Genomic DNA, 25,884 nt, shown 5'->3' with positions numbered 1-25,884 from the left:
AATGTCTATGATCCCAATGTCAGTGCATCAAACTTAAGCAGCACAGGCATTATAGCAAATTTAAAAGGATGTAAAACTAAAGAGTGTCCCTTTGACCCTTGTTAAAGTCATATTTAAATGTATTTTTAATAGCTGTGTTTCTTATGAAATTATTTATGATATTTAAATGTGCTGTGGGCACTAAGATATGAGCAAGACTTAAAAAGTTTAACAAAAGTTGTTGCCCATCTCTAGCACTCTGAGGGCAAGACGTGGGGTAAACCATAGACAGGTTGTCAGTCTATCATAGGACAAATAACCATGCACACACAGTCATATGATATAAGGACAATTTATAGCGGCCAATTAACTTAGCAGTCATGTTTTTATACTGTGGAAGAAAGCCAGAGTAAATGCAGAACCAAAGAATGCACATGTAAAACATGGAAGATTCCAGACTGGGATTCACACCCAAAACCCTTCTTGCTGCAAGTACTAAATGACACTGCCCCACTTCCAAACCCCTTGTTATGCTAGCGTTTTTGTAGTGATGCCCTCAAAAATGCCGACCGACTGTCTTCTAAGAAAAAAACTAGCATAACCAGGATGACATATCTAGGAACATTACAGAAGTAGCCTTCTGTAATTCAAAAATATTGCATGTTTTTGAATGTTTTAAAAATATATATGTTTAAATTGAATCCAAAATTAGGAATTTGCTATGCTTACCCGCCCGATTCTTCCAAATAGTAGTAGGCTACTCTAAAAACAAACTGACATGCTATTTTTAATACGGAAGTAAAGCACTAAAAAAGTGGTGAAACGAGGGCATGAACTGGACTATGAAAGGGACGATAAAACGTCTTCAACTCAAGTTCAGATATACGAGTTAACGCGAATGCAACAAAATATTCGGCAAGGACTATCATGAAATGGAAACATCACATTGCTTTCTCTAACATGATCAAGCTTTAGATATGAAAAAGTTGTATTAATATCAATATCCCTAATGTTAAAATGTAACACTGAAATACCGGAAGTGTAAATTCCGATATTTTTCGAAGGCCCCCGAAGGCAACTGGATGACGTATACTGTTTTGCTTTTGGTGGCGGGAAGCGATATCTTGCTATCGGTTTGACTTTTCTTGTGTTTTTAACTGCATTAGTTGAAGCATAGCAAACTAGCCTGTCGTAGTTCACCCAATTACTGAAAGTTCGTCTCATATCATGCGTGGGTGGGATTACTGACGTTTGCGTGGAAACACTCGACATTGATATTCTTCGACAGCTGAAAGTTGCATAAACTTCAATGGAGAGCTTATTAATACGCGATAACCCGCTGCTTTTACCTCTCAACAAGAAGAAAACAGTCTATGATGGGTTTATAACCGTACAGGTGGGTATTCTCGCGTAAAAATCTATTTTCTCGGTTAGAGCAAATGCCCAACCTGTTTTAAGCATCTGCGTCATTGAAGACACTTAAATAATGTAAACAGAATGCCAGGAAATTTTACAGCTTTTTCTGTGTTTACAGTTGTTTTATTGATTTCGTCAAATCACATGGAAGCAATAGAATATGATGGGGGGATGTCAGGTTCCCATAAAGTTGGCTTTACTCTTCTATTTGGTCATGTTGAAACAAACAGGTCATCTGTAACGGTTGCAGTCTATATGCAGCCTTTTACTCTGATTCCCCAAAATAAATTCGTTTTAAACTAATTGCAATTTCAGATTTTTGTTTTGTTCGTGAAAAAAGAAAATCATGAACCCTTTTCCTTCCACTCTACAGTTATGCTTAACTTTGTGTTGGTCTGTCATTACATTACATTTACAATGTATGTTTTCTCCAGGAAAGAGACTTCAGAATAAGAATACTCCTCCCTCCAGATCTCCAACTGAAGCGGGCCAGGTACTAATAGAGTCTCCCTGCTTTATTAATAATTGCATTAAAGCCCAGCTTGATTTCATAGGGAGTGTTTTTCTAACCAAAGAAGCTGCATTTGCTCCTAACTTTTGTCTCTGCAGGCTGCACTGCTGTTGGCAGCTGAAACACCTGTTGCGTGAATATGAGCACATAGTGAAGCAGGTAAATGTATAATCAGCTGCTTGTGGCATCAGGGTATCAAGTGAAACGTTGTGTCTGTCATCTCTGATTAATATCTTGTCGTTTCCTGTGTATTTATCGCCATGTCATGTTGCCTTCTTTGTGCCCTTCTATTTCTTCCCCCCACTGTTTAATTAACATTGCCTGGAAAATGTCCGCATTTGTTACGTGGGCCCCTCAGGGTTATTTGGATGAGATTGATATTTCACCCTGGGCTGCAAAGTTCATTATTTTCACAGCCTTTAAGCTATCATTAATTATTTAAACGGGTGGCAGCACACATTAATCACAAACACTGTGTTTGATTTGAACGGCTGGCTGAAGGAAAGCAAAAATAGACAGTGTCACTTCATTATACCTTCATTCAAGGATGTCTTTCTCACAGAGGCTGCAGCAGTCGGTGGATCTTGGCGGTTTCATTCTGGAGTTGAAAACCGTCTTGGTAAGGACAAGAACGACATGTGATATGTATAATTATAAGCAAAAGATGCACACGTAGACCTTAGATTGTTTCTTTATGTTATTAAACTATCCTATGAGAATTCAATTGATTAAAGTGGTTTAGAGGAAAGTGGCTCTAATACAGTTTGGCTTGTGGTGAAATGATTTTGGTCAATAAATTTGAAGCGCTATGATTTGCTCTTTTTGCGTGTTTATTGCAGGAAGTGGCTCTAAATCGATGTCCTGAGGGTCGCTCCGTCCCGCCTCCTCGATATTACTCCCAGCTCATATCTGAGATGGAGACTGTCGGATGGGATAAGTAAGTACAGAAAAATTATTAAAGGAGTGTTAACAAAACGCTCAAACGTATTTAGTTTTAACAGTCATTTAACAGACACACAAATGTTCCCACTGAACAGTTTCAGTGGAGGTTGTTCAGGCAACACAGTCAAAAAAGTTAAAATTACATAACAATCACATTTCTATTATTTGGGATATTTTTTACGAGACAAATGAGTGTCCACTCTTGTTGAATGGTAGATTTAAAACAAACAAAAAAGCAAAAGAAAAGCAACTTAGACAAATGTTGCAAACAGGAATATTGGGGCTAATTATGATACTCTGACATTTTATTTTCACCAGAAGCATTTGATAGCAATTTAGCGCAAACTTAATTTGAGATGAGAAGTATTTGTTAAAGTGCAAATTGCATTGAGTCACTGACTTGCACCATTCACTGCTCCTGAAGGAGCTTGTGGTGACAATAGATAATCGCTTACGATAATGCATGTAGCGACAGTAGAGAGTGAAACCTTCCCTTTAACAGGAAGAACCTCTAGAAGAACGTGGCTCAGTGTGAATAATGTACCGTAGTTATAGTTTATATGTAGAGAACAGCAACAACATGACTATACCCACTAACCCCTTACCCATGCAGATACCAATAATAGAAAAAATAATAATTTGAAAATTACTAAAGTGTAACCCAATTTACATTTGCATACCTTTGTAAAATAAAACAATTAAAATGTAATTCTCTAGTTTTCAGGAGCTTCAGAGAAATGTATTTCAGAGCAACCGTGTGAAATTCCACTGAATCAATTTATAGCTAATTTCTGCTTTAGATAACTGTTTTGGCTTACAAAGGAAATCAACTAATACCAAAACAATAATTTTTTTTCTTAATGAACAGCTTGTTAACATGGTTCCATTTCCCACTAACATGGTCCCAGGACACTGTGGAAGCAATTTGTCAGTGGAATTACTTGCTGATGGAGCATATTCTGTTAACTGATCCTCATATCAGCTAAGAATCTAAACCAACAGTGGATGTGAAAGTTCCAAACATTGTTTTTCAAGTTTCCTGTTTATTCCCCAGAGGTAGAATCAAGTTGGTGTGATGAAAACCTCCCTGCCTCATCTGGCTAAATGGAGCAGTCGTTCTTTTTTTTTCCTTCCCTCTCCTGTAGCTTTCAACAACACATGCCCACATTAACGAGGGGTTCTTAATGACTTCCTTATTTTTAGTTATTGAGTTACAGTTAAATCCAGGTCGCCTTTAATAAAGCTCAGCTCTCGTGCGCTGACGAGCCCGGCTAATACCGTCGTCAGGAGAAGGCAGTTAGCAGGAAGATATGTGTTCTCCCTCAGCTCGGATTAATCCTTGACTACCACACTCATTTTCCACTTTCCTATTAATGACCACGACTGCAATTATGATATTAGCAAAATGCAAATGGCTCTAATTGAAGACTCTCAGGTTTTAATAGGAGATGGGGGGTGAAGGTATGCTTAATGCTAGAAATGGTGTTACGGTTAGAAAGCATTATACACAGCGGGCCTCAATCTCTAAAGCACTCGAGATTTGCTTAGCGTCTTAATTGGTATGTGCCGTGCTAATAGCCACCGGGGGTTTCAGCTGTAATTCTGCCTGCTGATTGGACCAGGTAAAGCGAGTCTTCTCTTCCCCTCCACGTGCCTTTATTTGGCATTTCCTAGTTTGGTCATCTTGTTAGGCTGCGAATGGCAAACCTGTGATAAAAAATGTGCTAATTAATGGAAAATGGGGTCAAGTAGGTCAGCTGCTATCACTTGATTCCACCAGAAACATGACCCTGATGGCTCCTGAGCTCATTATGGGCACAGCTGGTGCTCCGTGTTCACAACCTGTTGGAGAACATGCAGGGCTTCATGTCTTCCGATTGCGGTGTTATCACTCCGTCACACTGTGTTGGTGTTTTTTGCTGGGCCTTCTAGGTCTACTAACACAAGCTTTTTTCCTCCATCTTTGTTTTTCTTACATTATTAGGCCAGCTAATAAATTACTCCCCTAATCCTGTAATACAAACATGATCTCTAATAGTTCTGGGAATTCCCGGGTTACAATTTCTAAGTAATGATGGTGTCCCGGTTACCACAATAACACCACAAGCCAGACTCGTGAATCTGCACATCGTGAATCTGCACGTCTTAATCCTGTATAAAATTTGTGCATATCTCTTCTTGTGCCCTCCATTTGTACATGCCACGGCCCTCTGTTTGCATTTTACATGTGTGTTTTGTGATACAACATACTGAAAGTGTTGATCGCACTATTCATGAATCACACTGTCGACATGCACAGAGTACAATAGAGAATCACACACAAATTTGCATGGTGTAGAAGTGGCTCACATTGCTGGGGAGTTGCAAATGGGAAGCTCTCATCAGTCTTCCCAGCAAGAGGTGGGACTATCATGCTGATTCCATCATCGGGGTGGCAGCTTGTCCCTGGTCTCTGGGGTGTGAAACCCTGTAGCAATGGAAATGAACATGTGGATGTTTTTGATGCAGTTGCAATCAGCCGCCTATTCATCCAGGGGGTTTAATACTGACATAATTATTTAAAACTTTTCTTCTCCAGTTTGCTCTGATTTTTAATTAGTTGGTTTGCTGGCAAAGGCCAGGTTTTTAAACTCTAGTTTCCAATTTTTAAGGAGGTTTTGGAAATGTCATTTCAGAATCTTAATGCTAGCCTAATTTACCTACTTATATCTGCTTTGTTCAATGCACTGGTCTTATTGACAGTGAAACAGGCCCACAGAATGATGCTACCACTGGACTAAGAAAAAAAAATAGATTATCATATTGTTTTCATTTTAAGTTTTATCTGTTAAGTTGTTCTGTTAAGTGATCTGGAAAGTAGCAGTGGGCTTTTATTGCATCATTTATCATGAACATTTTTTTATCATAAGAATTTTGATTTATTGTGGTCTGAACAACTTTGAATTAATGCTATTAAAACACAAAATAACAAAACTGACATTATACTTTTTTTTTTTTTTCTCCATTGTTGGAAAATATGATTAAAAGTTGTTGCTGTGTGCAGTTTAGTGATACAAATCAAACATTTTAAGTTAGGTCCTGAAGAAGCCAATTTAACATTTTTTGTTTGTGACGCTATGATTTCTGTGCCATGCAGTCACAGCCATACAGTTGCCTAAAAATGAAGTAATAAATAGATTTCCATCATTATTTTGATCATTATGATAGTACCACAAAATATCATAATAAAATTCTGAGTCCTTTTTGCTCACCTCTACTTGACTGGTATGTATTTGTGACCAGTTACATAGATTTATACTTTGTGGCTGTTTTGAGGACTTCCTGAAGATGTTACTGTGTTTGCCTTTGATATGTCAATGCTGTCGTGGGTTGTTGTCCTTCTCTGTGGCTTTCAGTGTGAGAGGCCTGATCATTTTTATGAGCACAACCCAAATGGACATTGTCTCCCGTCGTTCCATCATGTCCCTAAGTATGTGTCTGAACATCACTTATCTCTCACTCCCCTCTATAAATCTTGGCTAGATATACAACTCTGCCAGCCTCATCACAGAGCACCATTGTAATATACTGTAAATCTGGACAAGGGTTGTTTAGATGCTTTGTCTCAGATCAGTGTTTTGTCTTCAGACCTCAGTAGATCAGAGGTGGACTTCTGATTGGTTATCACTCGTTGAAACGGTCATGGTGTCGTAAATCTGACAGAGGTGTTGGTGAATGGTTGCGCCACATCAGCATTTTGTCCTGTTTATAGATTTAATTTAGGACATGAAGAAGAGTCTGATTTATAGGATGACTCCAAAATCTGAAGTCACCCAGAGACGCATTATTTTAAGTATGCGTCTCTGCAATACAGTGACAATTGCTTTCTAAGTAAAGTGCCTGTCCTAATGGCCTATTCATTTATTTCCTGCTCATGTATGAAATTTAAGTATTTTCTAGGTCTGTCTAAATTTCAAAAAAGAAAACAGAATGTGGAGAAACCATTCAAAATTCCCCTTTTCCCTCCAGATAAACATACTCTTAATAAATACAAAAAAAGCAACTTTGATTTCATGTATCAAGGTAAAAAAGCTATCCAAACCAGCTAAACTCTATGTGGAAGTATAATTGCCTTCCTTGTTAAACCAAAAACTAACTGCTATAACCACATTTCTAGACAGCTGATTTCAGTTTCATTAGCCGCACCCAGGCCTCATTGTTGCCTGACTTGCAGAATCAAAGAAGCTCTTAAATAGAAACTGTCCAACAACACTGAGTAGGCTAAACGATCTGCAAAAACACTTCCTGCCTGATCTTATCAAACTCAAGGAATTAGGAATCAAACTCACATTAGGAATCGATCTTGTCTGTAGCGTTCCGTCAAGGTGGCGTCATTGTACTTATAACATTTTGCTCTGCTTTCTGCTGTAGTAACAGAGTGTTCCACCTTAAACAGGTTTACAATGTTTGAGAACCCTCATTATTGTGGGTGAATTAAACCAGTTCTGCATACAATAGTAGGACAACATTCTTCCATAAGGATGCAAAAGACTGATGAACCAAGAAAAGCTGGATGTGAGTCATTGGAGTAGTGATTGCACATCTGGTTATTAGATTTAAGGGGGTATTACTTTTTCACAGTTGATTTGGGTAGCTTTTTTTGTTTTTAGTGAAATTGCGTTTTCTGTTATTAAATTACGTTTATGATTAAACCCACATTTCACAACTCTCTTTCTTCATCACAATTTCTCCATGTCTCCATGTGAGCCTCAGGACCTCTGCCTCTAAAAATGCACATCAAGAGTGGGCACTGAGAGCAGCGAAGGTCTAATTAGCTCTATCCTTCCTCAGGATGCTTTTCATAGACATGGACTTCCAAACACTGAAGCTGAGGGCAGAGGACTCCTCTGGAAGGCAGCACACTCTCACTGTTAAACTCAAGTCAAAGGTGAGCCACTCACAGCAACTTTACAGCAACTTGATCGCTGTCACTCCAAAAAAATTGCTCATCATCAGGCGACCTGCAGTGACTCCAAATCACAACAGGCCAACTTCTCCAAAACTGCATACTGGGAAACATTCATTTAGATGATAGCGAATCTGTGATTTACATCTGTGCCCCTAAATGTAGGTCAGACTGGAGAGGATGTGGAGAGACACGATAACCTGCTGTGACTGAGATGTAACTCTGATAATGCATCTCTTCACAGACCTCAGCAGGATGGAGAAACCTTCCTGTGTGCACAGAGAAAACCAATAAATTCACACTAATCTGCATAACTGCTGCTGTCAGTCAATGCTTTCATTTCATTTCTCATTTCAGTTTATTTTTGCACTTTAGTCTTTGGCCAAAAAAGACAGGGAGGCTTAGTTTTTTTCACCACATTTATAATTTTGAATGCTGATTTAAAAAAAAGGTCAGATTTTAGACTCTGACCAGATCACTATCTTCCACATGTTTGTTGTGTCTCCTACAAGCATATTACCAAAATACAGCAAGAATTTCTTTGGCTTTTGTTGTTGCGCAACACCCCCCCCCCCCTCCTTTCTGTCTCTACTCTCTCACTCTCGTACTTCCTCTTCTGAGAGGGGAGATGTGCTACCAGCTCTCCTTCTAACGGGTTAATTGAGTTTTCTAAATCTGCTGGGATTTACCCTGTCCAGAACTGAAGTAAACTCTGTTTAAGCTGGTTTCGAGAAACAATTCACCTGATTTTTAACGGCCTACATCCAGGTGTCCCACCCTTCTTCCCCCTGTGAATTAGCCAGACTGAGCAGCCTACAGCCAACTAGTTTCACAGAGCACACCTGTTAACGGTCGCTCGTTCTCTATTTTACAACTTGCATTTGTTATTGAACCAGGTAGGTTTTAGTGACTCGGGCGAGTCCCAAGGATGATGTTTTACATATGGGCTACCAGCAACCTAAAAACATTTTCCACCTCTTCCTCTCCAAAATCAAACATCACAGCTATTTTACAACCATCAAAGAACTTTAAGGTGACTCATTAACTGAATGTCCACAACATATTTTAGATTTTCTTTATGCTAAATATTTTATTAGTAAGGCATTTTTGCAAGGGTCAGTACAGCTTAATTCAGTAGCAGAAATAATCAAATAAGTAAAATCAATCATCTAGTCTATCTTTCCCTACTGCTGACACTGAGAACTAAAAAAGGGAACCTTTGAAAGAGACGGACGGAGTTTGACGTTTCGAACCCCAGACCTGGCCTGATGATGAAGAAGGTGTTGCAGCAGGAGGAAGATGTTGATCGGCGAAGGCAGGGATCTCTGTAGGTCTGATGAGCTTCTTCTCCGCATGGATGCTGAGGTCACACAGGACTTGGTGCTGGCAGGAAGGAAGGCACCAGTTCTTCTTCTTTGTCTTTGCCTTTGTCTTCATCTTTGTCTTTGGGGTCTGAACCCAGCCGATGAGAGAAGTGCGATTCGAAGCCACAGGTTGTGGGCCTGACGGGTTGGTCTCCATGAGCGGGACAGTCTTCGGCTCTGTGGCCCCGGCTCTTCTTCAGCTGCAGAGTTCTTTGTCCATCTCTTGGCTCGAAGCTGCCCGGAGGATCCAACGAACGGTTCCTCTTTTGCACCCACCTTTTATAGGGTTTATCCACCTTTTGGTGCGTTTTCATTGGCTGTCTGCTTAGACAGATGATCTCATATCCATCACTGTCTTACAGACATTATGTCCTGATGTCTGTGCTAATGTCTCAGGGTTGCTCAACCTCCTATGTCCCTTGCCTGCACAACCTTTCACCTACTCTCTACCTCCAACATATCAGTGATGTTTAATTGCAGTTACAACTTTTTACACCATTTCAAGTTTAATGTCAAAATCACATTTATATCACATTTATTTTCTTTAGCTTCTCTGATTTAGCATTCATTTATAATTTTATAACCATAACTTATATCACATTTATTTTCTTCAGCTTCTCTGATCTATCATTCATTTATGATTTTATAACCATAACTTATTAGTTACTCTTATTATGATCTTAATGTGAGTTATTACAGATGTTTTTCTGAAAAGAAACCAAGAATAATACATGATTCTAATTATTTACTACTAAAGTTACAGTTACTTGTTTTTCTTGTAAGTGTTCCCACAAATATAAGTGTAAGTATTATTACAAGTAAACCAATATTCATATAAGTATTTTACTTTGAATCTTATCCAATTACTAATAATGTTTAGATTTCATTCTTTAAAACTTTACCTTTAAACTAAGGAATAGTCTCAGCTATTTTTATAAATCTGCAGGCTGGAAACTTCCTCTTTTTCCAGGAAACCTGCTTTTCCTGTTTAATGACTCTCTCTGACTGACTATGATTTCTTATGATTAGATAGAAAAAAGTAGAATTAAAGCAAAGTTTGCATGAGACAAAAACAACACACACAACCAGATTTATTTTATTGACACCTAAGTCTACTGTTGGGCCTTGATGTCACTTGAGTGATTCATTTTAAAGATAACTTTATTTATTATTACTGTTAAACTAAAATCTCCAGCATGGGGAAGTGGGATGAGCTCGGATTTTCTTGACACTTTCCTTCAACAATTTAACCATTTGGCCACGCTTTCCAAAAAGGCTTGAGTTGTGGAATGAGTGACTGATGCTTGTTTAGTCAACAGTTTCTCCCCACAAAGCTGTGTATTTCTGTAGCTCCTCTACAGTTACATCTTGGTTGCTACTCCTGTGATCTCCTTGTCAAGTCTGTCAGCTTAAGTGGGCAGCCATTATATTTATGTTTAAGGTTATGTCATACGCTTTGCATTTTTGATATGCAAACCTGATTCAATAGTTTTCTAATATTTTTGATGCTGTTTGTTCACAGATTGTCCCCAAATAAGATTTAAAATTACACACAAGTAGACTTTATTTAGTAATATGTTGACTTCTGAAGGTAATTGGTTTGTATAATTTAGGGGTATCAGAAGAGAAATACAAGTGCAAACCACTGTAGGTAAATGTGAACACATGCAGACAGAATGGGAGAGGATCACAGCTCTACTCAGGAAACATGTGATTCCAATACTGTGAATATTCTGACTTATTTATCACCTTTTTTTTTTTTTAAACTTTAGCTTCTCAGCCACTAAGGGTGTAACAAGAGCTCGTCATACAAGATCTTGCAATATTGAAACATCCTAATATTTCTTGTTGAGGTGACCACTGTCTCGTGAGTTGTGGTCAACTTGGCTTCGCCTGATGAAGTTGTAAGAGAAGATTCTCCAACTACTCTTACATCATCTGCTTGACACCATTTTGGGTTGCCAGTAGGAACGATAAATGGCAACAGAGATAAAAACAAACAATATCTAGGCACTGCAAATTGCTCAGACACTGAAATTTATAGAAAGAATGACCATAACAACCAATATCTAGGGATACATGGAGCTATCGCAGCACATGCTGTACATTACCCTAAAACCAACTGGGTAATGTTAAATAATGTACTGCAGACTATTCATAGTTGAAGCACTGTATTTCATGACCTTAAGTCATGAAAAGACCTTAAGTCATGAAAAGACTTAGTCTTTTCAGTATTAAGTCATGAAAAGACCTTAAGTCATAAAAAGAAATCTGAAAAAAAAATAGACATAAGTTATTCAGTTTGTGGTAAAAATCAATGAAATGCAGAATAAGGCACTTTTTGCAGCATAAGTATGATCTATGAAGATTCCTAGAAAGTAATGTTATATATTGTGTTTTGTATCATTACCTGCCTGTCAGCCACTAAAGACCTGCATCTATTATCGGCCTCAGGTGCAGTGAAAGTCCATCCAACAGGCCAGATATATTATTGGCATGCAGGATCTGCATGGCACGGGAAACATAATTTACTACTAAATATTGCATCCAAGTAGTCCATTGCAACTAAAGTATTATATTTATACATTAGTGATGATAACTATAATTTAACTCTAAATACCATATTGGTTGAGTTTTATTTGCTGGCTGGTTGTAATTTAGAGTTGAAGAATTATCCACATTTAGCTCTTTTTTTTCATTAAGGTCTGTTTTGGTTTGATTTAATCAGTATTTAAAAATTTGAATCTAAAAGAATCCTTTGATTCTTTATTTTTTAAATGATAAAACACTATTGCTCCCTTTGAATTTTTCTATGACTTGTTTAGACACTTTAAAAGTCCTCCAAAACTTAAAAACTAGATTTCTTTTTGAGTTTCGATCTCCTCATATCATTCATTAGGCATCCTAATTTGAATTTCAGCTAAATTTAACTTGGATAACAATATACGTTAAAGCTTAAAGTACAATAGTTTTTAAAAAGTTTTCTTAGTGCACAAAGTCAATGGAGGCATCTGTTGGGCAGCAGGAGTGGAAGGAGCTCAGAGTTGCAAAGTATGGGCACGGTGTCATGGTGAGGTGGTGCTTACCTAAGCTGGGATGACGTCCACCGGGGATAAGGGAGGACTGTGAGACCCCACACTGTGCCCACCTGCCCACCTGGCCCTCCTCAGCCCTCTGGCACCTCCCGGCCTCCAGCTGCCTCCCCCAGATCCAGCGCCAGGTCATTCCTCACCAGACACAGCTCTGGAAGAGGCGGCACTGGCATGGACGCATGGAGGCTTGGATGACTGGGGAGTGAGGGAGGACTGGGGAAGGACAAAGAGTTTCGTAATGTTGAAGGTGAACCGAGACAGTTTACCAAAGCTTCTTAGTGAGATTCTACTTTGGTTTTACCAGCTTGTTAAATCTGGGCTACCTCTGCTTAGTTCTTTAAAATGAATAAAGGCTGCTAGAAAGATGTATTCCTCTAAATTAATAAAGAAAAGGTGAAATAGCATTTATTTTAATGGATCATTTGAAAACGGTAACATATCAACGTGTTTCCATATCTACCACCTGGAAAGTATGTTGAACTTTAGAGCTGATTAAGCAAATAGAATAACTAGCAGGATTTGTCAAAGTTTTCCAATGCCTTATTAGAATTTTATGCATCAGATCAGATCTGAGCTTTGACTGGGCCATTCTAATTCCCAAACATGTTTTAACCTAAACTCTTCCCTTGTATCTCTCTCTGATGCCTCCATCTGCTGCGTCCACAGCATCCAGCAGAGGCTCCTGACTGTTCAGCTGACCTGCCAGTCCCTTTGACCATCACCTGGACACCACAGGTATGGATTGCTGCCAAAAGGTGGACCACCATATTCAGATATTTTTCTGAATATACATTCTCACCTTTTAGTATCCCATCACGTTAACCAGGCCATAGTTAGTTCTACTGAATCCACTCCATTATGAAATAAAGGGTGATGAGAATCTGTGCAGGTAAATACATTTCTAATTAATGAAATACTATGACTTTGTTTCTAATATGTCTTGAATTTAAATGGGAGAAGTATTACTAGTGTGTACATTAAGACTAAGATCAGTTATGACTTTGTGTGATTACGTCACCAAAACCATTTTGTTCGAAACTTGCATTTAGGTTTTTTTTTCTATTAGGAATTGACAATCTAAGAAATTTTAGATTTAGAAATGTAGATTTTTTCTTTAGACTTGTACTGAACAGATGCATCTTCCTCTGCAGGAACGAGTTTAATTAGTCTCATTGTTTGCTTCAGGTGGGGGCAGAGATAGGAAGTATAGACCTGACCATAACTTTAAATCTCAGAACCAGAAATTTTTTCACAGTTTAATAGGCTTTATAAAGTCTGGAAAGGTGTGGAATGTGATCAAAATCTGTTTTTCAGCCTGGAAGAATGAAACAGGCCATATAAATGAAAATAGAGTATGGAAAAATATTTCTTGTCTTCTCTAAGCGTAGCAACCGTCCATCTATAAAAGCGTCATCATTCTTTTATTCAACCATCCATCCAGTGTTTGTTCATCCACTCTTCAGTTTTGACAGGTTTTGTATTTAAAGACTGACTTTGAATAAAATCCGTGGACTAAATTCCTCCTTAACCTTATTAACACTCTAAAACTGGGTCAAAATGGACTGAGAACTGTGCCAATCTGAGAATGTCGCAGTGTTTTGGTAAAGGGGAACATGAACTCGTAGCACAAGTTCCCACTGATGGGACTGGAAACCAGCCTGGAAACAACATTTTCAAAGTCTTGGTTTTGTCTGGTTTCAGGTCAAACAGTCCTGACTACAACCCTAATTAAAACCTCAAATTCAAATGTTTCTCATCCGGAGTAGAGGAGGTCTATCTCGTTTCAACTGTGAGGGGCAAAACAAGAAAATTTGTCTGTAAAAACGTTGTTGTACATCAAGCTGGCTTAGAGACTGAAGCAGAGTGTCTGGTTTGAAGGTTTCCATTTTTTATTCAAAATTTGTAATATGTATAATAAAACTGGTATTGGCTGATTTTATAGGGTTGTTATATTTGATAATTTGTTAAACCTGTAACATATTCATGTATGAAAAAGATTTCTGGTAAATATTTTCAGTCTACATTAAGCAGCTGTTTGAACCTGAACTGATATTAGGTCAAATCTAGTTCACAGTTTATAATACTTAGGTTGGTTAAAACTGAACAAATGTGTGTTTTTTAGTTTGTGATCCATGAAACCTTTTAAATGATTTTACTGTGTTGGTCTTAATTATAAACATAGCAGTGAAATTGTCCTTTTTTACTGAAACATTGAATGTGATGTCTTGTTTTGTAAGCTGTATTGCTACAGAAATGCTTGAATTATTCTGAGTCATAAAACACAAATACTTTGGTCTCCTAGGCAGCAGCACAGCTGAGTGTGGGTGCAATCTGGAGGTGTGTGCTTTCTGAACAGCCCAATTTTAAGAGAAACACAACTTACACCAATTTCTACGTGGTTTGGTCTTTGCAACTGAATGGTGAAAGCAAATTAACCACCATAAATGTTCAACAGTTCAGTTATGGATATCTCACATTCTCACATCAGAGTGGAAATCTCAAGCCCCATGTTTGATTTTTAATCTTGAAATTTAGGTGTGAAACGGACCTAAATGTTTTCAGATTTATTTGTGGAAACAACAAATGTTCTTTTTTTGTTCTTATCCAAAAATGTGTCATTTTTAATCTGATGAGGTGAACGCATCGTCACTCTCTCATAGTTTTATATGCATTGAGGCCTTTAGGAGGAGAAGAAAATGAAGAGCTCCACAGAAATCCTTGAATCATTGTGAGTCATAATGTAACGAAGCGGGTTTCCACCTGCTCGATTAACACTTTTCCTTTTAGCCCCTCAAATTTAGTCCGCTATAATTGCCGTAAAGGTGCTTTGATGTAGAACCAGCTGTGGGCTCTTTGTGTCCCTGTGCTTCCCTCGTTATTGTTGTTTGTCGTCCTTTTTCTTTCATCTCTGTCACTGCCTCCGAGTCTGTGTGTCGCTTACACACGCACACGCCAATGGAGCACTGAACTGGACTGTTCTTCCTGGCGTGTAATAAAGTCAAGAACCTGATTGCAGAGTGAGGAGTGCAGAGCTGAGCTGAGATATGTCAGTAAGAGCTGTTAAAAGAAGTCAGAGAGGCAGAGAGTTGGTGGGTTAGAGGAAAGAGAAGCTAAATGCGTGTGTGTGTGTGTGTATCTGCGTGTGTGTGTGAGAGAGCTGATACATGGCAGGCGTACAGTGAGGAGCAGCTTAGAACAGCGCTACCGTATGGAGTCTGTCTGCCTGCTGGGCCGTTGATGGATCTCTCCCACTCTGCGACATGAAGCGTGTGTGCGTGTGCTGGGGTGTGCACACATATATGCGTGTGTGCACGGTCTTAACTTTGCCAAGTGTGTGTTTTCTGTGTGTTATGTGTGTGCATGCAGGGGGAAGGGCCTGTCTGTCGGCAGCCCTGACATGTTCATTTGAATGAGTAATTATTGCCTGCTCTGTTACAGGGCCAAGATGTGCCACTCAGTGCATTTGTAAGGAACAAGATGTGGAAGAGAAATAAACCCGCGTGTGTGCACGCGTGTGTGTGTTTGTTGTTCATGTCCTTTGTGCTTGCAGGTTCTACCATATGTCAACCACCAAAAACTGCATATTTGAAGATAGAGTTGGTGTATAAACATGTGATAACAAAGACTCCTCAGTCTGACTCTAGAAAATCTGGAAGTGTCGAGTTTAAATATTTAATTATGTCTGGATGAGTTCAGAGCGAATATGGAAAAGAATTTGTTATTCTATATTTTATTCCATGTCCAGTTGTCTACTTACCGACTTTACAGTAGTTTAGATACTGTCTTCTCTTAGCTTCTCTTAGAACCACCAAATTATCTAAACCACCAATTTGCATTTAACTAAACGTTCAGGTGTGATGAAATTTCTCAAGTTGTCTTAATTTAAATTTTGAGCGAGTTTTCTTGTCTCTGGCGAAAGATTTAAGACATAAACAGAGTTTTAGACTCAAAAGAGTAAATTCAGACAAATACTATGAACACACTGTTGTACGTTAGTTTTTTTTGTGAAAATAATTAAATGCAATAACTGACAGTTATTGTTTCCTTTTTAGTTTCTGCGTACATTAGATAAGTTTCTGTAAAAAAAAAAAACTGTGCTTCTGAGGTCATCAGCGAGGAGATGAATAGTTGAATCAGGTTAAAAGCAGAGCGATGTAACCGCATCTTCAGTATTTCTGCTCTCAAAGCTGAATGGAGGTCAGGGAGAGACATCATACATAGATAAAGAGAACTGATTGAGACAGCCAAGGAGCAACGCTCGGCTCCGACTCAACTCCTTTTATCCTCTGCAGCCTTCAGCTCTCACTCAGGTTCTTCTCTGATCGAGCAGGAATTTAAGTAACAGCTGAACCGGGCCTCGAGTAGTTATCCTGAGCTCTAACTGTAATCATAGCGCTGGCATTAATTGGGCTGTAATTGCTGAGGCTCTCAGCACCTGGACGAAGCTTAATTGTGTGCACTGTGCTGGCACAATGACCCATAATTTTTGGTTCATTTTTTCCCCTAATTTTTTTTCCCTCTCCTTCCATCTGCATTGCTCTCCCGCACCTCTATCAGCGTCTCTTTCTTTGCTTTCAGAGCTCGTGTTTATGTGAGCGTGTTTATTGCAGCTTGAGTTGCTGCAGTTTTTAACCGATTGGTTTTAAATGCTCTCATTCCTCTCAATCTGAAAATGTCACGGCAGAAGCTTTTTGCACCAACCTACACCTCTGTGTTTAACTCTGACTAAATCTTTACTTGTACATATTTAGTCCCGTTTTTCTTGTTTACTTTGATCGGTTTGGCTGTGGATAATGTTTCAGTTGATGGCATATCTCTCAGTAATGTCCATTTAAAAGCAGAATGTAGCATTTTGTCGCTGACCCCTGTGCTGTTTCGCAGAGTACTCTAGAGCAGCTCCACAGCCAGTTCCTGCTGGTTCTGGAGTCCCTGACGGACTTCTGGGACGTCCTGGATGAGATCGACAGGAAGACCTGGGTTCTAGAGCCGGAGAAACCCAGCCGTTCCGACACGATGAGGCGGATCGCCATAGGTAAAGTTTGCGTCGTCGCAGCTGATATTTCGTTGATGGAAAAAGCAAAAGCAATGAACTGTTTTTGTTGCAAATATGAATAGATTAAAGGGAGTTAGGATCTTATTTCTCTGACTTCATTAGAAAGATTTTGATTTGGTTGTGACGTCATAAGAAGCGACTTCTTCTTTGCTCCATACTTTTCACAGTCAGTGGACAGGATGCTGACTCTTTAAACCCACGTTAAGTGGGATCATGCGGCTGAATTACACACCCGTCCCTATCAGCCCCACATCAATTTATTATTTAATTTCCCTTTGGGATCAATAAAGCATTTTTGAATGTGAATGTGTGCAGGAAACAACGTCTCCATCAAGGTAGAGGTGGATCCGCGACACCCGAAGATGCTGCCAGAGTGCTGCCTGCTGGGAGCCGATCATGGTGGGTAGGAGCCCACAGACACAGTTTCACTTCTAAGTCAGGAATTCACAGCATGCACACAAGTTTATCTACTGCATTACACCCCAACAACTGACACAATGTATTAAAGCATGAAGCATCCTCTCATTATGATTCAGTTTGCAGGAAACTATAAATAGGTGACTGCTGCTGCCTGGAGGTCATGCAGCATACCGAATGTTACAGCTTCCTTCAGAGGGATCTGTGCCTTATAAGCAAAACTCAGGGAGAAAAGAGTCTAGTTACACCTGCCATGTTTAATAACACTCCTGTCTTCAGAAGTGTTTTTTTTTTTCTGGTTCTGCAGCAATTATATTTTAAAAACAAAAAAAAAATGTCTAGATGTATATAGAAAATATTTATGAAAATTCTGAATATATAAATTTTAACCTGTAGCATCAAAATAATTGACTTATATTTTTGATTTAGGAAAGAGGCAGCCCATATAAATCAGCAAAAGCAAAATCGGTAATAAAAATGAGCAGCAGTAAGTTATTAACTGCTGCACAAAAAATAACTTTTGGTGTCATGTCAATCTGCTCTAGTTATTGTTTGTGAGTTTTTTTTTTTTTTGTACCTTTTTCTTGATTATAAATATTTAAAAAGCTCAATCACTAAAATCGGGTGGCATGTTTTTGCTTCCTGTGTGAGACGAGGTGCTAAAATGATTAGTCAAGTTTATTTGTGTAGCACTTATCAACCACAAAGCAGTTCAAAATTCTTTACATGATGAAAACATGACGCAATTAACATGCAAAAAAAGAAACATTATATCGCAGTGGGAGAATAAAGAGAAGTAATGAAAAGTTGCAATCCAGACTAGAATTTATGATGTTCCAGTTATTATTAATCATCTAAACAAATTGGTTTTAAGCCTTGAATTAAAGAAACTCAGTGTTTTCTGGAAGTTTGTTCCAGATTTGTGGTGCATAGAATCTGAATGATGCTTCTCCATGTTTGACCTGAGTGGTCTGGAGGGTTGATACAACAGCAGCAGATCTTTAATATGGTGCTAAACCATTCAGCAATTTAACTAACAGAAATATTTAAAATCTAACTGGGATGACGTTTTTATTTTCCTAGCTTTAATGAGATTGCGAGCTGCAGCGTTCTGGATCAGCTGCAGCTGTTGCAGTAATCAATGCGATTGAAGATAAACGCAGGGATGAGTTTCTCTAGATCTAGTTAGAACTTTAGTTCTTTAATCTTGGAAATGCTTTTCAGGTGATAGAGGTTTGAATTTGTAATCGTCCTTGTGTTCAATGTTATTAATTCACTGTCTAAAATAAAATTATGATTCTAATGAAACTATATTTCTTTCATAAGTAATGAATGTCATCACGTTAATGTCACTTAAACTGCATTTTAGAAAGTCATTTCGTAAAATGACAGATCTTACAAAAGAACGCTACCTTTAACCCTTATGATTTTAATCAGTGTCTTTTTATGGCTGTAATTACCCATTAAGGATGACTTCAGAGAGACCACTGTTTTTTTTTGCTGCTTAAAAGAAGAAAAAAAAAACTACTTCTTCTTCTGATCTCCACCTGTCTTCAGCCAAATTGCTGGTGTTGGTCGTTGTGTGCCGCCTTATCAAACGACACGCTTCCTGGACGTTGCGCTCTCACTCACCACTGCCGGCCGGGCCGAGCTTTGAGCCTCTGCTTTCTATTCAAGCCTACGTCAATTGTCGACCATTGTTTCTGTCAGCCCAAGGTCGTGCAACTCCTCGCCTGTTGCCTAGCAATGCAACTCTAAAGATATTAAACACACGCACACTTCAGCCGCCGAGACGAGAGGCGGGCGGCGACCCTCAAATACGGAAGGTCGCCCAGAAATATTGCTTTTTGCATGTAGGAAAAACAAATATGAAAGTGATGAGCGGTGCACGGAGACGGCGCTCCCCGTGGAGCTGGAAGCAGCGAGGGCTCGCATGCGACAGTAGAGGCGCCGTCAGACGGGGGGGCAAAGGGCTGCTCTTTTGAGACAGACTAACTTTGTTTTTTTCTCAGGGGGCTCCCAGACAATCCTGGAGGATCTGCAGGTGCTTTGAATCTGTGATGACAAACTTCAGTTTAAATTTAAAGCTGTTATCAGAATTCACATCCAAAACCAAGACCGACCTTTTGTTCTGTTGTTGCAGTGGTGACTCCGCTGAGGAATAAACTGAACGCCAACATGCACATGTGGTGAGTTTGACGACACAATCATTTGTTCTCCAGGTCGTTGTGTGCTGTCTATATTAATATATATATATATTACTTAGGGCTTGGTACACTTATACTACAAGCGTTTAATATTAGTCGATTAATTATTGATCAGCTTTTTGTTTTAAATACCTGAAATACTGCAAAACGTTCCTGACATTTCCTGTTTTATCCACAGTTTTCACTCCATGCAGTTATTTATTTTTAAGCAGTTATGAGGCATGGTGGTAAAACCTTCAAATGCTGCTGTAAGTTATTCAACAGGTTGTTGCTAGGTAACCAAAAAGGGAGTGAGTCAGTTGATGCCACCAATCTTCCTTACCTGGCTGTGAGATGGCTAAAGCCTTTCCTCTGCCTACATCTCCCAGAATGCTGTGGGGTTCTGACTCAGAGGAATTCTATCTGACATATTACCTATTGATATTGATCACATGTCCATTGCAGTATTATTATTGATTTATTGCTCAGTCCTATATTATGCAGATTTCTAAGGCGGTCTTGAAAATTATGTAGTTTGATTTTATTGTTTTCCAGGTCTGATAAATCAATGGAAAAAACTCGCAGAAGAACATCTAAGCTTGAGTTTTTGTACAACTCATCAATCATTTTGATAAACCCACATTCAATTGAAAATCCAAACAGCACCTTGCTATCTTTTTTATATGTGGGTCTCAAACAGGACCCCAGGTTGTTTGGGTGTTCTGGGTTCAGTTTAGCTGCCAAACAAAGCACTGAAATAACTATTTTAATTAAACTTAAACAAATTTTAGGCTAATCCAGCTTTTTTTTAAAAATATTGATTTAAGTTTATCTAAATTTGCCCAGGAATTTCATGATTTGCAGGAATAAAAAAAAAAAGATAAATGTTGACTTGATCAACCAATGTTCTCAGGATTTTTCGAGCTTTATTTTTGCTTATTTTGCTGGGATTGAAATAAATTAGAGATTTTCATTTGAGATGCCCCTGTGAGATGGGGCCAATTCTGTGTTTTACGGGATGCGTGGCGCTCCAGAAGCCATGTCGTTGCTGACGTGGGAACCAGTTCAGCTGCTTGGAGATAATCTGATCATCCCTTAGGGTTTTAGGCAAAGAAAAGATGATTACTCCTCATTTCGATTCTAATTTCACCACAGGTTGCAGCATTTGCTCCAGAGCTCAGGAAGTTCTCCCTCCTTCTGTGTGAACAAACCAATGCTCTGCAGCCTTTCCATTTTTTCTCCCCCTTGTTGTGTAGCAGTGGTGAAAGTGTCCTAATCATCCCTCAGTGTCTTTGCAGGCTCATTTGCATGTGGTTAATTAGTGTGTGAAGGAGCTGTCTGTGGTTTGCTGGCAGGAACCCGGACTCCAGCGTCTTGAACAACCTCCGGGATGTTTTGGAGATCGAATTCCCGTCACCGGCCACCCACGAAAAATCTGTATGTCACACAGATGCACCCTTTTCCATTTCAAACATGTCCGTTCTCATCAGGATTAGCTCCGGGAGCTGTGCATGTTCAACTTTTAAGCGGGCAGATGTACACAACTGCTTTTTTCTTTCCATCATTTCCATATTTTTCTCTCCATGTTTTTTGTTTATTTATTTATTTCCTTTTAGAGGTGGGCACAACTGCTCCTTTAATTGGGTTGTTTACAGATAAGATCATTAGAATAACAAAGATGGCAGAATTCTGTTCACTATCAAACCGCTTTAATCACGCAAAACCATTTATCTCTCCTTTTTTTTTTAAAGAAAAAAAATCATTCCTTCCCCTCCCTTCTCTGCGAATGGGTTGAAAGGGCGTTGTGTTTATCTACTGTCGCCACGGTGATTAATGCCTCAGCTTCATTAACATTCAGAGGAGTGCAAAAAAGTTGGGTTGACCAGATGTTGATTTTTTTTTTCTTTTTTTTTTTAAACCTGCCATCCTCTCTCTTAATGGATGGCTCCAGGGGAAGAGGGGAAAAAAACAAAAACAGAAGCTTCTCATTACGCAGAAATGCAAAGAGAGAGTGCCCTGAAGGTGTGATAGTGGAGCTGCAACAGAGTGCAGAGTGGGTGTTGCAGGTGATGCTTGGAGGTTGATTTAGTATGTTTGTGCTCAGAGACTCCATGAGTGACCAGAACATTTTAGAAAGTGTCACTGGATGTTTCCGGGTTTGTGTGTGTGTGTTTTCAGAGTTTCAATGTGGAGTGTGGCATCTGTTACTCCTATCGGCTTGAAGACGCCATCCCAGATCAAGTGTGTAATGACCCCCGCTGTGGCCAGCCGTTCCATCAGGCCTGTCTCTATGAGGTATGGAAACAGATCGACTCCATCACCAAGACTCCTGAATTTAGAACACCTTTGAAAAGATCTTCATACTCAAACCTTTCCGCATTTTGTCCCATTACGGCCACAAACTTAAATGCATTTTACTGGGATGAAATGGCTCAAAACATTTGGTTGCACAAATTTATTATGTATTTAAACAAAAATAGAGATACGTTCACCTGGATTTTTCAATAAGTTTTGCTAAAATACTCAGAATATCAAGGCTTATGGCTGGTTTCATATTTTACTAATCAAAACATTGACTATTTTCTCAGCTATAATTTAAGTCATTTTGTAGAAATTGGATAATAAACGAGGATGCTACAACCATTTGTGTGACAGATTTATGCTTATAGTGGAACAGTATGGTTGTGTGGACATGACTCAGTCCACAGTAGTGGCATCACCGATCAGGTTTTTTGCTGCCGATTCCGATCACCTATGAGGGCCGATCACCAATCGCTGCCGATCATCTGGATTGGCCTCTTAGGTATAAATGCTACTATGTGATCTGGCAAAATAAAAAAATGATCTGATAATACATTCACCTAATTTTGACATAAACATGCAAAATACTTGCAGGAAAAACCTGCAATCAGTAAAATAATATTTAACAGTAAAGCTGTACCCTAAATTATCGCTATTAGTCAAATAAATGTCACAACTCTGGAGCTCGATTATAATTTTTTCTTTCAGAGATGATTTGTCTAATGTTAGGACATAGCGAAAGTTTTAATACATATGTAAAATCTCTTTTTGTTTGTCTAAGCTACATGCTGCAGCGTTAAGCAGACGTTTGGTGCGAGAGTTCACTGCTGGTGGAAGTTGAATGACGCTACGTATAAGAAATATTACTACCACTAGCGCGGCGCGGTTGACTTAAACTTTTTTCTGGTCATTTGTTTAACTTTCTGACCATCATGCTCTTCCGGGTGAGTGTTGGTAGTTGTGTGCTGCTTTTTTAGGCAGTGAGCCTAGATATAGCCAAACTCCGTCAAGTGTCTTAAATGTCATATTAGATTTGTTGTGTTGATGCATTTTGACGTGCTTCACCCTCAAGGTAATTTTCCGTTGCAACACGCAAACGTCCCCCTTCACTCTGAGCGCTGAAGTTCCACGTGACATTGCTTAGGATTTGATGCTGCGCGCTCTCGCAGTGTGAAGGAAAGAGGAGATCAGCTGCACACGCAGGCTGCGAACTGAGATACAGGCAATCAGTTTGTGTGATCGGTGGCCGATCGATCGGCACACCTCTAATAACAGCTAATTGTTCATTGTTCAACCCAGTAATATATACCAATGATTTCAGTGTTCTAAATATAACCAGGAGTTGTAGGCAGAGGTCAGTGTAACAAATCCAGAGGAGATCAAATAAACTGCTGAGGACCACAGCAATTGTTTTTTTTTAGCAGCTTCTGGTCAGTTTGGCACCTAATGCCGAAGTTCAGTCTTCAGAAGTGAAGAGGCATCACTCGGGTAGAGTGGTGCGATTTCAAAGCATAGAAGAATAAACTCTCAATTGTATTTCTTCTGCATTTACTCAAATTCTGCTTCTCTGATCTGAGGATCTGGTGAAAGGTGGCAGGAGGAGCCCTTGTTCTCTGAAAAGCCCTCTAAACCATATTATATTCTATATGAATATAAAATGATATTCATATAAAGGAGTAGTGCACGTAGAAACATGTTAATGTCACCATGTCCAAGGTGACGAGATCAACGAGTCTTTTCTTTCCTCCAGTGGCTGAGAGCGCTCCCCTCCAGCAGGCAGAGCTTCAACCTTGTTTTTGGAGAGTGTCCTTACTGCAGTAAGGTATGTGGACGCAGGCAGCCGACACAAAGGCCTGGCCTCAGCGCCGCATACATATTCAGTAGCTACTCATATGGATCCATTCATCATCTGGCCTTGTCTTCTCAAAGTGCCTTCACACGCAGTTTAGTAGCTAGAACTGAGTCAGAGTTCTAGTAATTTGTGCATGAGATTTTTTCTTCCACATCTTTCAACTTTACAGATAATTCATTAATTACAACAACGTGATGCTTATCTTTGTATTTCAGCCTATTACAGTGAAAATGGCCGCCCAGAAGACCTGAGGAGCAGCATGAAAAGAAAATGACCTTCTACCTGCTAAATAAGTCACTTATGCTATTGAATTGAACTTCAGCGAAGAAAAAAGCAGCTCCCACCAGCAGGATAAATCCCACACAGACAAACCTGGACTTCCAGGAGTTTCTCTGTACGGTGGCAGGTTTGCACTCTGACATGATCTGGCTGTACTTTGAATGGATGTGGCAGTACCGCCCTCCATTCTGACGCGGCCTTTCATCCCAGCATTCTCTGTAATCCCCATCATGCATCTGTCTCTCCCTGTCACACCGTTCCCCGCTATGGAGGCTGCGTTGATGTTCTCGTCTCGCCATGGTCCTGGTCTGCTCGTCTGTTTTGTTGTCAGGTCTTTTGGATTTAGTACTCTGTTAAAAAAATTTATGAATATGTATATGTATTTTGTACAGCTAACAAAAATAAAAATAGATTTTGGGATCAATTTGTATCTCTGAGTTCAAGAGCCACTTAAAGATGTAGCGTGGAACAGTCGTCTAAAAAATGATTCAGGAAAGTCTCAAAATGCCGTTTGGCGGTGAGCCTTCAGGCCTCACACCTGTTTGGGCTGATCTGCAGGGCCAATGGGAGGACCTCTCAGGTAGCATGCAGAAATACGTTTGGGTCTGACATCCTTCTCCTCCTCCTCTTCCTCCTCATCCTCCTCCTCACTGTCTTCGTTTTCTTCATACATACATGGGAGCCTCGGCCTCAGTAAATACTTTCTAGAAGGAGAAACCTCTTTGTTCTTGGAGGAAAGGAGAGAAACAGCAGGTTTTTAGTGTTTTACATGTAAAATCCGACTCCAGATTCATTTCACTTGACTCATTCTCTGTTAAAGCAGCCGGCAAACGGTTTGATGAATAGGTTCAGTTTACCGGTTTCAGGTACTGCAGATACAATTGAAGAGAACAAAAAGAACATTGAAATATTGTTTGTTAAAATAACTAATTTAATCTTGAGGAGGCCTTATTCTTGCTGTTGTTCCCCAGTCACCCTGCAGGTTGAAGTGTAAAACATGCTGCTGGTGAAGTGATCACTGGTTTTTGGTGTAAATAAACATGTAGAGTTCGGTTGTGTCTATGGCTTTCGTTCAGTTTCCCTTTAAAAAGCCAAAACGCTGAAGTACAATCGCTGAGAAATTATTATTTGTGCAACTGTAGAAAAGATTTGTAGTTGAGCTCTATGCTGTTTATGAACATCTGAGCTGTACTTGTGCCTCTGGTGAAATGGACAATGACCATTAAGACTGGCCAGTCAAATTCGCCACATGCAGACACTACTGTCCTCAATGCAGTTGTCCCCATTTTGATTTGGTTTCATTTACTGCATAACTTCACCTTCTTTCTTACTTTAAAAAATCCTTTCATTTTTCAAAATTAAACAACTTTCCTACATAATAAAATTTTGGAGATGCAAAATACATAGTTGCCACTTTAGTTAAGAAACGGTTGAACTTTTAAGGGTACAAAAAACACTGTATTGTGTAGGGCTGGGTGTTGTTAAGAACCTAACAATTAAATTGAATTGTTATGTTGAATTGTGGCACAATGTAATCAATGATTACA

At 39.3% G+C, this 25,884-nt stretch overlaps 2 protein-coding genes across 5 annotated transcripts in view; one reads left to right on the top strand and one right to left on the bottom strand.

Annotated features, from left to right (window-relative positions):
• Positions 1 to 1,056: 1,056 nt before the first annotated feature.
• fancl (FA complementation group L) lies at positions 1,057 to 24,384 on the top strand. 2 transcript variants are annotated; one of them, XM_028007417.1, is made up of 14 exons: positions 1,057 to 1,375; positions 1,830 to 1,888; positions 2,005 to 2,065; positions 2,469 to 2,525; positions 2,746 to 2,843; positions 7,679 to 7,775; positions 12,916 to 12,984; positions 17,131 to 17,281; positions 17,618 to 17,701; positions 19,863 to 19,908; positions 21,261 to 21,342; positions 22,084 to 22,200; positions 23,957 to 24,028; positions 24,274 to 24,324. In XM_028007417.1, the coding sequence occupies exons 1-14, from the start codon at positions 1,289 to 1,291 to the stop codon at positions 24,307 to 24,309; spliced, it is 1,116 nt and encodes a 371-aa protein (XP_027863218.1). In that variant the 5' UTR covers positions 1,057 to 1,288; the 3' UTR covers positions 24,310 to 24,324. The 2 variants fall into 2 exon arrangements, with proteins under 2 accessions (XP_027863218.1, XP_027863217.1); XM_028007416.1 differs by having other exon boundaries at positions 23,957 to 24,384.
• The window catches only part of LOC114138260 (serine/threonine-protein kinase VRK1-like), a 21,120-nt gene continuing 17,581 nt past the window's right edge, over positions 22,346 to 25,884 (bottom strand). For 2 of the 3 annotated variants that reach the window (XM_028007413.1, XM_028007414.1), the window contains exons 13-14: positions 24,876 to 25,064; positions 24,251 to 24,687 (exon numbers count right to left, since the gene is read on the bottom strand). In XM_028007413.1, coding sequence (XP_027863214.1) covers positions 24,337 to 24,687; positions 24,876 to 25,064 — 540 coding nt within the window. In that variant the 3' untranslated portion in view covers positions 24,251 to 24,336. Of the gene's footprint in view, positions 22,730 to 24,250; positions 24,688 to 24,875; positions 25,065 to 25,884 lie in introns of those variants that run through there. The other variant, XM_028007415.1, reaches the window with a different exon arrangement.

The sequence above is a fragment of the Xiphophorus couchianus genome, chromosome 22, assembly GCF_001444195.1.
Source record: "Xiphophorus couchianus chromosome 22, X_couchianus-1.0, whole genome shotgun sequence".
NCBI lineage: Eukaryota > Metazoa > Chordata > Actinopteri > Cyprinodontiformes > Poeciliidae > Xiphophorus > Xiphophorus couchianus.
This window is presented reverse-complemented; position numbering and strand designations above follow the sequence as displayed.

Excerpts from the sequence above, each read along its gene's own strand:
- fancl (XM_028007416.1), top strand. The coding sequence starts at position 1,289 with ATGGAGAGCTTATTAATACGCGATAACCCGCTGCTTTTACCTCTCAAC. Across the intron at positions 2,526-2,745 it reads TGGAGTTGAAAACCGTCTTG|GAAGTGGCTCTAAATCGATG; the intron begins GTAAGGACAAGA and ends TGTTTATTGCAG. Across the intron at positions 22,201-23,956 it reads ATCAGGCCTGTCTCTATGAG|TGGCTGAGAGCGCTCCCCTC; the intron begins GTATGGAAACAG and ends TCTTTCCTCCAG.